Source organism: Hemibagrus wyckioides, linkage group LG08 (genome assembly GCF_019097595.1).
Source record: "Hemibagrus wyckioides isolate EC202008001 linkage group LG08, SWU_Hwy_1.0, whole genome shotgun sequence".
Taxonomy (NCBI): Eukaryota; Metazoa; Chordata; class Actinopteri; order Siluriformes; family Bagridae; genus Hemibagrus; species Hemibagrus wyckioides.
The window spans coordinates 5,625,001-5,638,894 of NC_080717.1; the positions used below are offsets into that span (position 1 = coordinate 5,625,001).

Sequence of the window (13,894 nt, forward strand, 5' to 3'; positions counted from 1 at the left end):
GAGCTTAGGTTATGATGGTTATGATGTAGAGAGCTTGAGTTATGGTGTGGAGAGCTTAGGTTATGATGGTTATATTGTGGAGAGCTTGAGTTATGGTGTGGATTATGGATTATGGTGTGCTTCAAGACTACAAAAGAGGCCCAATTCTACTTAAAATTTCAAAGTATATAGAATGTGAGCATTTTGCACAGAATTATAGGCATCTCGATATGTATTGGACAGCACACTGTTCATTTGTCCCAAAGCTGGATACACATCAAGTCCTTATGATGATTGGTGGAGCTCTCGAAGGGATGGAACCTCATAACCATTTGCTAAGCAATAAATCTCTAACTTAAACACATCTGTAGCAGTCATAATCGCTGAGGTTTCAAATGTGTGTTTAGAAGGCTAGTTGTCATTTTCTTTTTCAGCTAACAGCTGGGCTGCCTTGTGGGACAAAATGGCCGACATTGTTAATGTTGACCTGTTTTTGGAGAAGTCTTAAAGTTTTTATGATGCATACTTATGAGGAGAAACGCAAATAAAATGAATTTGAAAGCCAGAGAACTCAAAAGGGTCCTTTTAGCTGTCAGTACAGTCGAATCAATCTGCTATGTTTATTGTTAATCTTAGATTTCAAACCTCTGTGAATGAGCGCTAGCATATTAGAACGTGCACAAGGTTTAATTTAAGGCTATATAATCATTCACTTATACACACATACACACACACACAGTAATTAAAATAATTCATGATGATCATCTGCTAGTAGTTTAGGCTCGCTGCTGCCTTTAGAGCATCTCTCTTGCACTGCGACTGATGAGACATTGGCATAATGAGCAAAAGACAGTTTGTCAGCGTCGACGTTTTCTTCAGATCCGTCAGCAAACTGTCGCGTAAATTAATAAAACAAACAGATGGTCTGTCCTGCTGCCTGCTGTATCACACACTGAAATTTGATATATAGATCACTTTTTGGTGATCCAGAATGACAAATGAAGCCCTTTTTGGGCAGGATTAGGTTTGGTAATGTCATTTAAATCTAACCTGAAGATTCTGTTGTGTTTCTCTCCAGATTGCACTTGTACGTGTCTGGAAAGATTATGCTGTTTTCCCGTCTATAAACTGACCATATATCTATATCCTGTCTGAATTGGCTTGTGGGTAAATGATGTCATTACTATGTCCTGTTGTGAAAGAGGTTTGGCATTTTCTTCACTCCTGAAGAAGCTTGGGCTTTTTCTTTATCATCTTTTACTGAATTTAAAATAATTCAAAACAATAAAACATAGGTAATATTTTATAGTTTGTCTCAGACAGGTTTAAATGTCATATCTGCATTTAATATTAATGTTTACATTGAATATTCACATTTCATTTCTAAGGTTTATTTTCTTTTTTTTTTTTCATTTAATATTTGCGTTTAACATTTAGGTTTATTTTTTAAACGTAGAGTTAATATTTATATTTAAGATTTACCGTTTATCTAATCATTTAATTTTTTGGTTTATTTTAGGGTTTATTTTCCATTTAATACTTATATTTAACAGTTAAATATAAGTTAATAAAGCTAATATTTATATTTAAAATGTACATTTAATAACGACATTTAATTTTTAGGTATATTTTTACATTTAGAGTTAATACTTGGATTTAAGATTTATATTTTATATTTACTTTTAATTTTAAGAATTAATTTTTACAATTTTGCCATTTAATATTTCCGTTTAACATTTAGGATTATTTTTACATTTAGAGGCAATAAAGTTAATATTTATGTTTAATGTTGACATTTAATATTTAAGTTACATTTATAGGTCTATTTTCAATTTCCCCATTAAATATTTACATTTAACATTTAGGTTTACTTTTAAAATTTAGAGTTAATATTTATGTTTAAGATTTACAGTTTATCTAAACGTTTAATTTTTAGGTTTATTTTAGGTTTTATTTTCCATTTAATATTTATATTTAACATTTAGGTTTATTTTTAAATTCAGAGTTAATAGAGTTAATATTTCTATTTAAAATGTACATTTAATATTTACATTTAGTCATTTAGAGTTACTACGTAGATTTAAGATTTACATTTTACATTTTTACGTTTAATTTTTTCCATTTAATATTTACATTTACCATTTAGATTTTATTTTTTTACATTTAGAGTCAATAGAGTCAATATTTATGTTTAAAATCGACATTTAATATTTAAGTTAAATTTTTAGGTTTATTTTTAAAAAATTTTCCCTTTTAATATTTACGTTTAGTTTTTAATATTTAATATTTAAATTTAATTTTTAGGTCTATTTTAATTTTTTCTATTTAATACTTACGTTTAACATTTAGGTTTATTTTTGAAATTTAGAGTTAAATTTCATATTTATATTTAACATTTAACGTTTATATCATTGATCTAACACCCTCTTGTGGTCCTGCTAAATCCCTAATTCCTTTATGAAAAAATAATAATTTCAGAAAGATGCAGTCTTTGACCGTGACTGTGTGCCCTTTGAAATGAAGAGAACTCGTATTTCAAGTAGCAGAGTTTTATTTAAATTTTTCGCTTAAAGGTCAAACATTTACAAAGTCTTATATCAGTTTCTCACTTCATTAAAAAAAAAATTTAAGAGAAAAAATATCTACACTGCAGATTGAGACACATGGGATAGTGAGAAAAAATTAAAAGAATTTTTTCAGGTTTAATTCTGTATTCTGAGACACACACTCACACACACACACACACACACCAGAGTGTTTATTAACTGCTTATGAAGGCTTTCTATGCCTTTAATGACCACACTGTATTTGACCCATGCGCTCAGAGGTGTGTTATTTTTGTGTATTACAGTCATTTATTCAGTCCCATAACTCATGCAGCCAAAAATAGTGGTTTTGGGACAATCTAAGATTTGAATCCAAAATTTATGCCACAACTCAAAACCAATGTATTCTTTTGCAATGTGTTCTGAAAACCATAAAACGTAAAGCTATTTTTGTTTATCGGAACCTTTAAAGGTCCAAAAGTGAAATCGAAACCTTCTGTGACTATTTAAAAGCTCTGGATCAAAAACACATATTTGACTCCAATCACCCGCTGATGGTTGGAGCCACACGAGATTGGAGCGATCAAAACACACAGACTTCTGAGCAAAAAGCCTTAAAAGCTTGTTGTTACTAAAACAGTGTCTCGAAGCTGCAATAGAGTTCACCGGTAATCCTGGATCACCCGACAACAATGACAAACAAAGCCAGAGGAACGTCTCTGTTATCCGCCGTTTGGCAGGAAGTGTCAGGATGATCTTCAGTAAACATTGTGTTCAGGAGTATTTCAAACCCAAAAATACACTCAGACAGGCAGAGCTGGAAGACTGTACACTAAACTCAAGTGAGGCAACTTAATACACATCATCTAGTATAGAGAATGCACAGAAATTTCTATATATTGGTTGAGACAAGACAGCCGACATGTACACTCGCTGGATTCTGCTCATTCATACAATTTTGCATTAAGTCAATCGTGTCTCAGTGGTGCAGGGTATAAAATCAAGCAGATGCAGGTCAAGAGCTTGAGTTAATGTTCAGAATGAGGATCTCGGTGACTTTAGTCGTGCCACGGTTGGTGGTAGCAGGTGGTTTGAATATTTTAGAAATTGCTGATTTCTTATGAACAAAGAATGATCCAGAAAACATAAAGTTTCTGTGGCTAAATAACATGACTGCTGAGGATAAAAGATCCAGACTGGGTGGAGGTGAAAGGAAGGCTACTCTAACCACTCTGTACAACCGTGATGAGCAGAAAAGCATCTCAACAGACAACACGTCAAAAGGGGGATGAGCTACAACAGTGGACGCATAGATTGGGTTTTTAGTTTAGCATTTATGACCCAAGGTAGACGATCTTATCCAGAGTGCTTCGAAGTATCTGTCACGAGCTACTGGGGCGGTTCCATGCCAGACCATTAGAGGGTACTGGCAGACGTTTTGTCATAGTTTGCTGTATTGTTTGTTATTCCCTACATGAGCTTCCCATTGTTCCATTTTCCCGCCATGTCGCCTGTTCCATATTGAATCTAATATGTATATATATTGTTTTCCGTGTTGTATTGATTTTGTTTTGTTTGTTAATTAAAGTCGAGCTTTTCCCAATTCAGCGTCTGGGTCTAATTTTTTGTCAGCGGTTGCTTGAGATTAACACAGAGATCCGGGTTTGATCCCTGCTTCGGATGGTGTCTCAGGAACGTTACAGTCTCATCCAGTGAATGCATCACTGAATTCCATCAGTCTCTGAAGGTAATATAGCAATAGAGAGGAACATGGGATATTTTTCCACTCCTGTCAGATAAGAGCAGGAATCTGAAGGGCTTTTAACACCGAGCTTAATCCCAGGTTATCAACTTTATAAATCCCGCTTTTAACCACGGGTAGAGAAACGTTTCACAATTTAGAAAGAGGGTTGACACGCCTATTTACCCAGGGTTATAAAGGCCTGCTCTGAAGCATGTGCTAGCTTATGCTTATTCCCTGATTTTCAGTCGCCGACTAGTTTTGCAAAATCAATCACGCAGTGTGAATGACCAAAAACCCGATCTGACCGAGTGGATATCTTGACCTGTCGGCGACTCAAAATAGTGCAGTGTGAAAGGAGTTCTGACTGAAAAATACCTCTCCGATGACCTACAGCCAATGAAAGAGCGAGATACAGGGCAGCGGGCAGTTCAGGGAGCAGTTATGGACCACAATATCAGCAAGCATGGCTTCGGTTGGAGAACAATATTATAGTTTAATAGGTTTATAGGTTTTTATCAGGAACAAATGTCTTAAATATAGTTATATCGGAATATATAAACTTTACAGTTACATCAAATGGAAATAAAGCAGAAATGTTTGACCATGTTTGACCACCCACAGCAGCACATTGCAAAATTGTTCATTTGTTCAATTATACAGAACACATAATCCTTGTTCCCCGCACTGACCATTTGGCTCGTGAACTTTTTGTAGGGTACTATTTCCAGTCTCATGCGAGAACTCTGATCTCATTATTATTTCTTGCTTGCGTTTTGATCGTAAAACGCAATTTGCAGACCAGACAGAGCTGTCGGCGATTCTTCCTATTGTGAAGTCATGCAGTGTGAAACCTCCTGTCACTGATTCATCACAGCAGTGACTGAATGCTACCCTAGATAGTCGTCCAGTGTGAATGCAACCATGATCCGACAACTTTGAAACTCGTGCAGTGTAAACTCGGCATAAGTGGTTAAGGTCTTGGACTACTAATGGGAAGGGTGTGAGTTTGAATCCCAGGTCAACCAAGCTGCTACTAATGGGCTTCTGAGCAAGGCCTTTAACCCTCAATTGAGAAGAAAATGTAAGTCGCTGTAAATATAGGTGTCTACAAAATGCCAGAAATGTAAAAGTACACAGAGCTAGCAAAGCTTTTCACTGTTAAACCAAGTGTTGGAATGTTATGACTAGAGACACCCAAGTACAAATCATGTGAGAACATGAAAATTAGGATGTAGCAACACAGCAAAAACAGCTCGGCGGCATCAGACGGCAAAACGATAAATATCATCAAATACGTGATGCAGAAATTGTATATAAGAATAGATTTAAAAGCTGTGAAACAGATGTCTATTTTTCTCCCTCACTGATGCAAAACTTTGAGACAAGGCATTATTTATAGCGGTTTCACAGTGTAGTTATTCAGCCATGATGGTTGACGGTGCAAATATGCAAATAACGACATGGTCTTAGAACGTAGAGTGTGAAACATCAGATTATGAATAGCCAGTCTATTTCTTTTGACGTTTCCATGGCAATAGCAAAGCCAACAGTCGTGCAGTTTGACCCACTGTCTGATCCGGTGGAAAATTTTCAGTAATCAGTTGTACTGAATGATACAGAATATGCAATGATATTCAATATTCAATGGACAGTATCAGAAGAATATTTTTCACTGGAACCATTTCGGTAAAGACTTTAACCAAAAGTTTGGATGAAACCCGAGACCACGATGAGAAACACCTGCACTATGGCAACCGAACATCCGACAAATTCACATTTATTCAGGGGCCCAAGCACCGGTTTTTGTATCTGAACATTTCATTACCTCCTGTGTTCCCTACTCTGAATGCTCACCAATCTGAAAGCGGGCCAGCAAATGAAACTCATTTATTTTTTTCAGGACACAATTTTCACCACAGGGCATTCAGCACTTCCTCGACTCCTGCGTAAATGAGAGCGCAGCGTTTACCTGTGATGACTCCAGCCATAACCTAATCAATATCCCAGAATGTTGATGAGAGAAATTTTATTTTAATATTGAACATTACCCCTTCCATATAAAGAGGAAGAATATGTAATTGGAATGCGCAAGGCTTCTCTCTTTTTAATTTCTTTTGCTGCTTGGAGTGAGCAAGGGTCCTGTTTCAGACCATGATGATGAGTGCATAGTGTCTTTGGAGAGGCTGTTTTATGGAGCTATTATGGCAGCCCGGGTGGCACACACACACACACACAAACACACACACACACACACTTTCAGAGTCAGATCCAGTGGGGCTCCTGCCATTATTCAGAGTGATTGTTTTCACATCTCATTTGTCAAGAGTGCGCCCTTGTTATGCCAAACAATTCCCAGTCTCGGCATTGATTTATTACAGGCTACAAATCCGATCTCTCGTACAGTAATGTGCCTCAGCCATGCGTCCTTCGAAAATCTGAGTTCATCTTTATGTCCAGGCCTGTGACTAAGAGGCAAATGACATACGGCTTTACCGCTCACCCTCGGCAAAATATAAATCTATCATAATTCTAAGCACATCATGCTATATGCCTGGCAAGCTACGGGAAAACATTGGCCCGAAACCATGAAACAATCCGAGTGAGTCATGAGTCAACTTTATTGACATATAAGGTATAGTCTTGTAAAAATACAAAAATTGAATTAAAAAAAAATTTATAATAATTATAAGGAGTATAAATCAGAATTGTTGGATATTGTTGAATTCAATTAAAGAAGAGTTTATACTACAGAGCTGTTGAATTTTTGATTGTGATTCGTTCAGATGGTGTTGATTTATTTACTAGGTCTAACAGATATATTAATGAACTCACTCTAATACAATAGTTTCAACAAAAAAGGCTTGTTGTTCTTTCAGCTACTTCCTGTTCAGGGTCAACGTTTTTTGTTTTTTTTTCCTGATGCAACCCACACATTTTATCCAGGCTTGGGATCAGCACTGAGGGTTAACTCTTCAGTCCTGGGTTCTCCCTGCCTGGCAATCGAACCTAGGGCATGACGTCCAGAGCGCGGGATCCTGCCACTGGACCAACAGGAGGCTGAGAAAATGGCTTGTATAGCGAGAATAGCAAATATTTTCAACTTAATAATAAACTGATTCATATTCATGTTATTTAAGACAGAAAAAAACTCCAGTGTTAATACTGTGGAACCTCGTCATACAAATACCCTCCCTATTTTGCAAGAAATTTGCATCGGCATACGAAGTATTTTTGGAATACAAATGAACCGAACCGAATGCCGGCTAAGTCTGGGAGCCATTCAAAACTTGTTTGTGTCAAGCTGGGCGAAGCCAACCGAGGCAAGTTTACAAATTTTACAAAATTTTACAAAGCTGTTTGGAAAGAGTCAACCCACGATACCAACATTGCCTTCGGCATGAGTTCAAAAGCTAGGTGATTTCTTAGGCGTTTTTTTGTTGACAGATTGGTGGTGTGGGTGGTCTGTTCTATTTTTTGCCCAAGCTTGGTGGCACGACTTCCTGTAAGGACCCTTGACATGGAATGCTTGGCTTGGGTAAATTCTTTGTAAGCAGCCATACAGTTTACATATACTTCGTATTGGTCATATTTTTGAGGTGGCTGGAACGGATTATCTGCGTTTACATTATTTTTTATGAGAAAATTCGTTTCGCAATACAACCCTTCACCTCAAGAACTCTCCTCCAGAACAAATTAAATTCATATGTCAAGGTTCCATTGTACTGTAGTCTGAAGACTTATAACCATCAAAAATAGACAGGTAGAGAATCTGGAGAGTTAATGACAATTATGTTTACAACATAAATGATAACAGGAACTAGCTATATAAGTCTATGTGAAATATTATATGAATATAAACTTAAGAAGTAAAAAGTATAAGTAGATCTTTTACAAAAAAAAAAATGCTACTAAAGCTGTATGGCTTTTCTTGACCTTCTCCCCTAAATCTAGTAGCTGAGATTGTCAAATCGAAGCTAACTTCGATTAACTTCCACTCGCTTTAATAGTTTCCATGTCAGCGAATGTTAATTATCACCTGAGAAGGTTCTGTTTTCCACAGCTGGCATTTAAAAAAGCTTTTTTTTTTACCATCTGTGTGTAGCGTATAATTCAGAGATTTCTCACGGAGCTAAATTAGCTGGAAACATTAAACACGTATGCTGTACACTTAAATAAAGAACGAAAATCGTGGTGCAGAATAACAAGTTCAAACAAAGATGTATATAACTCCTACATGCTTTGTACTGGGGTTTTTTCTTCAATTTATTTTTGCATTAATAGCTGTTTTGAATAAAAATCAATCGATTTACGAATTATACAAGTAAATAAATATATATATATATAAAATCGTGAATTAAAACCTGATTTGTGTTAATATAAAAATTCCCATCTTTAATATGCTCATTCTGTATTTGGTCAGATTTTTAAACATTTTGGCTTTCCTCCATATGGCTGTAAATGACACGGATCAAAATCCCTCGATCTTCTGTCATCCACCGGAGGATGGGTTTCATTTCGAGTCTAATAGTGCTCAAGATATTTTTAATTATTGTCTAAGGGAAGAGAACTGTCACTGCCGGCTTGCTCATCATCTGGAATCATCTAGAACGAGAGCAGGTTTCTGTCAAGCTGCTTTGTGCCGCCGTCTCCTGTTAAAGCCACTATATCCAAGTCTCTCCGGGATTTCATGATTTTCCAGTTGCAGAAATGAACACAAAATCGAGCAATTTGTCAAAATTACAGCAGACTTTCTGAACCAACTACGTCACATGACATGATCACAACACGATCAGCTGAAACCTCTTCGTTTTACACGCGTCGAACGTGCGTACAGCTAATCTAATAGTAACTCTAGCCTAAACCTTAACCTTTTATTTCTTTTAATTTGAATTGATTCATACTATAAAATTATAATAATTATTTATTTATTTATTTTTGTTTGTTTGTTTTTTCATTTTTATTTAATTCAAGGATTAAATTCAAAGGATAAATTCAAGGATTTCTGGATACAGCAAAAATCACAAAAATGCTAATCTAATGGTAACTTATACCTAAACCTTAAATTGTCATATCTTTTAATTTAATTTGATTCATGATTTGTTATTATTATTACTATTATTATTATTATTATTATTATTATTATTATTATATAATTAATTTATTATTTACTTGTTTATTTATTTATTCATTTCTTTCTTTCTTTCTTTCTTTCTTTCTTTCTTTATTTATTTATTTATTTATTAAATTACTTCCTTAAATGTGAAACCCAGAAGCAGCATGTACCTGGCTTCTAGCTTGTAATCTGTGGTACAACATTTCGTTCTCACTGCAGCTCCATCTTTATCTGAAACAAGAGGAACATCGGCTTCATTGCGACAGAGCAAATAGCTCCTGTCGAAGAGGACACTGAACAGAGGTTACAAAACAAGACAATTTCCCCAATAGCTGGAAAAATAACCTCATCCTTCTCTAAAAATGAAATGAGCCAAGAGCTCAGCCTGTGGCTAAGTGCTGCAATTTGGCTCCTTATTCACAGTGCAGGTACGGTCAGGGAAGGAATAGCATGAGGTTCTCATATTTATTTCCTAAATTTCAGAACTTTAGATTGAGCTAAATGTAGTGTGATCAAATTTTCCAACCCCCTGCTGTTCCTCAAATGACGATTTAACCTTCGTATCCTTTTTGAGACGTTACACAATCAAAAAAACCTCCAAGAATGTCACGTTTAGCCAAATGCATGTTAGCTAAAATGATGGATTTCGACTTAAACTGTAAACGAACCTTTGCTGGAGAGCAGCATCCTGCCGTACAGCCCCTTACGTGCTTCGCAACAGATGTTCACAGAAGCGCAGCAGTGAATGTGTGAATGATTGAGCTGTGTGAACGAGCAGGTGCGACGGGGCGTCGGGCGCACTCATCTCCCCGGAGAGACGTTCACGGTTCCAGCTTCAAAGTGGCAGTATTGAAATGCTAGAAATGGGCACTGCGTGTTTCCACTGCAACTCATCCACCTGCACGAGAAAAGCAGGAAACACAACATGAAAGGGTTTTGTAGCATCAGAGAGCCCCCTCGAGTCAGCGAGGTCAGAGAAAGCGCCGCGCCACCGTCCATCAGAGGCCAGGCATGAAAGGAGACCAAAATGGGAGGCTTGAAGAAGAGAGCAGTGACAAAACATGGAGGTTTCTGTGCCTTTTTAGTCGACTGCAGGTGCGCCGAAGGAAGTAGAGCGGACGGAATTCCGAGCTGTCGTTATTTCCACAAATACAGGAGGGCTAAAGATGGAGCAAGGACTTTGTTTTCATTCACTCAGTACTGAGATATGGTCACTATTAGTATTTATTAGAAGCTGTCATCTGCGGCGTATAAATTTACTACATTGGCACAGAACTATATTAGGGCATAGAAATATTATACAGTATATTATACCCACAGAAGCCCAACGAAGCCCAAAAAAAGCCTAAAGAAGCCCAGAGAAGCCTAGGGAGGCCTATAGAAGGACATAGAAGTCTAAAAAAGCCAATAGAAGCTCATAGAAGCCTAAAAAAGCATAATGAAAGCCTATAGAAGCCAATAAAATCCTGCAGAAGCCTAAAGAAGGCCATAGATGCCCATAGAAGGCTATTAAAAACCATAGAAGCCTAAAGAGGTGTATAGAAGCACAGTGAAGTCTATTGAAGCGATTAGGAGCCTACAGAAGGCCATAGAAGGGTATAGAAGCACATAGAAGCCTAATATGGCATAAAAGCTCATAGAAGCCTAAAAAAGCATTTTAAAAGCCTATAGAAGCCTAAATAAAAGTTCACAGAAGCCCATATAAGCCTCATATTAATCATAATAACTTCCAAATATCATCCAAAAGTAAACTCGTCTTGGCTGATATGAGTGGAACTCTATATAGTTTTCTGTCATTGTAACTCATCTATCTCAAGACTGCACATGTTATGAGATCATTTTCAGCTCAGCACAGCTGTACAGAGTGATTATTTGAGTGATTATAGCCTTCCTGTCAGCTCAAGCAAATCTTCTGATGGGGTTAGGCTACAAGCTTCAGCAGACTATGAATGAGCTTCAATTGTAAGGTGTTGTGTAAATATTGTATAATTGCTTTGAGCATGATAACATACATATTATTCATTACTACTGTTAATTACTGTAGATACACTATAGTGTTATATTATAACCTTATAGATTATTAGAATATATAATATACAATCCTTAAGGTTTTATGTCACCAAATGGTTGAACCGTGTACGCTGTTGTACTATATCTAAGTGCAAGCTAAACTGTCATGTCAAAATATTGCACTTTATAGCAAATTTAGAGATATCCATATGGTACATGTTATGTACATTGTCTGTTCTGCTATAATGTTTTTTGTTTGTTTTGTTTTGTTTTTCTTTCAAGATCTAGTTTTTGATTATATTTAATTTTAATTAATTAAAATTAATCCTTTTTTTTTACTGTTTTTCAAGCATCAATAGTGCAAATAAGGGCATTATTATTATTATTATTATTATTATTATTATTATTATTATTATTATTATTATTATTTAAATAAAGTTTTTATTTATTTAGTTTTTCATAAAGTATGTATACTTGTTTGTTTATTTTAAGAATTTATTTTCATTTATGTCTGTTTGTCTTTTATTTATTTATTTATTTAGTTAGTTAGTTAGTTAGTTATTTTTTATTTGCATTTTACTATATATTCTCTATCGAACTGGGTCTTTCTAAATTCTGGGGGGAAAAAACAACAATGCTAGCAGTCACAGAAGCTTCCAGAAATTACAGCTGTTCTTCCTCTCTCTTTTTCTCACAGCAGCTTTAACCTGACATCAGATTCACTAATGCCATGTTCCCATCGGCTGTTTTAATTACTGTCTCGCATGACAGTCTAACAAGCCACAGACAGTCCGTAATGAGACAGTCTAGGACACGTAAATAATGCTGACATTTAACAAGACTGATTTTTTTTCTCTTTGGCTTTGGCTCCTGTCAACAGGTCAGATGTGATGTCGGATATGTGACCGATCATCTCCATTGACTATATATACAATACTGTATGATTTAATTAGTGAATCTTCATAGGGAGATTAAAAACGCTCTGCACTTACCTGTCAAAATGAAACATTTATAGAAAAACCAAATTAGGCGGTCAGGATATAACCAGTTGTTAAAGTCCATTTTTTTAAGGCTCATCCTTTTTCATTCATCTGTCTTCTCTAGATTTCTGTTTTTCCTTTACACAACATGACACAAAATTATCCCGTATCCACTCTCAGACTATTATCTAATAAATACAGTCTAGACTTGGAATTACTGACCCCTTGCTTAAAGCAATATCTATCTTCTTTCCTCCGATTTCATTGATGAACAGCTAATATAGCTGTAAATATCGCTATAAAGTGGCCAATTAGCTGCACAATGTTCTTACAAACGTCTACATCAAATTCTACCTAACCTCCAGGTCCATATCATCAGCAGGATCATAATTATGCCTTCAGATCGTCAGAAATGTAAATTGTACCAAGGACACGATAATTACTTATCATTTCTTACCTGAAGTACAAAAAAATAGAGCGATTCAAACATCTATTATTATCCAATGTGTGTGTGTGTGTGTGTGTGTGTGTGTGCCACTATGCACATTAATCATCTCTTACTTATCTCTGGCATCGTATCTAATATCAGTCTTGACCTCTTGATGACTTATTGATTTTTATTCCCTTTATTTCAGCAGAGAGACAGTTGCATTTTTATTTGCTCTAACTCAGACAGAAGCGCAAGTGTTAGTCCATGAAGACTAAATTTGGATGTCAACTTGACATAAGACGTGACAGAAGTGACAAATGCTTGTGTTATGACATTTCCCAGGCTGATTCATGGTAGAAATTCGTGACAACTGACTTTGGGTCTTATTTATTAGACTCTTGGTAAAGTCGTGTGTACGTGGTTTGCAGTGATGGCTGGAGGGTTTTTTTTATATCAGCAGAAAGTGTTGTTTATGTATTTATATATCTGGGTGTGTTGTATTATCTGTTTTTTTTTTGTGTGTGTTCATCTGGCCTCCTGTATAATTTGCAGTCTCTCCACATAAGTAAGAGCACTGGAAAAACTTTTCTAAAATCAGGTCAGTAAAATTAGTAGAAGCCTATAGACACCCATAGAACCCTAAAGAAACCCACAAAAGCCTATAGAAAGACCATAGAAGCCTAAGCCCATAGAAGCCCACAGAAGCCTATAGGAAGACCACAGAAGCCTATCAAAGCTTAAAGAAGTCAATAGAAGCCTAAAGATGCTCATAGAAGCCCACAGAAGCCCACGGAATGTGATAATAGAAGACCATAGAAACCTAAAGAAGCCCATAGAAGCTGAATGAAGCCTATAGACACCTAAAAAAAAGACAATAGAAGCCCAAAGAAGCCAACACAAGCTCATAAAAGCCCATAGAAGCTGAATGAAACCCATAGACACCAAAAAAGACCATACAAGCCCATAGAAGGCAAAGGAAGACTACAGAATACCATGAAAGCCCACTGAAAGCCCACTGAAACCCATAGAAGCCCACAGATGCTTATAGATGCTTACAGAAGCCCATAGAAGCTCATAGAAGCCCACAGATGC

At 36.1% G+C, this 13,894-nt stretch overlaps 1 protein-coding gene across 1 annotated transcript in view; it reads left to right on the forward strand.

Annotated features, from left to right (window-relative positions):
• The window catches only part of LOC131357960 (prisilkin-39-like), an 11,936-nt gene extending 1,625 nt beyond the window's left edge, over positions 1-10,311 (forward strand). Inside the window, exons 2-3 of the mRNA XM_058397384.1 lie at positions 1-114; positions 10,161-10,311. The exon at positions 1-114 is cut by the window's left edge and continues 1,006 nt beyond it. Coding sequence (XP_058253367.1) covers positions 1-114; positions 10,161-10,311 — 265 coding nt within the window. The remainder of the gene's footprint in view (positions 115-10,160) is intronic.
• The last annotated feature ends 3,583 nt before the right edge of the window (positions 10,312-13,894 follow it).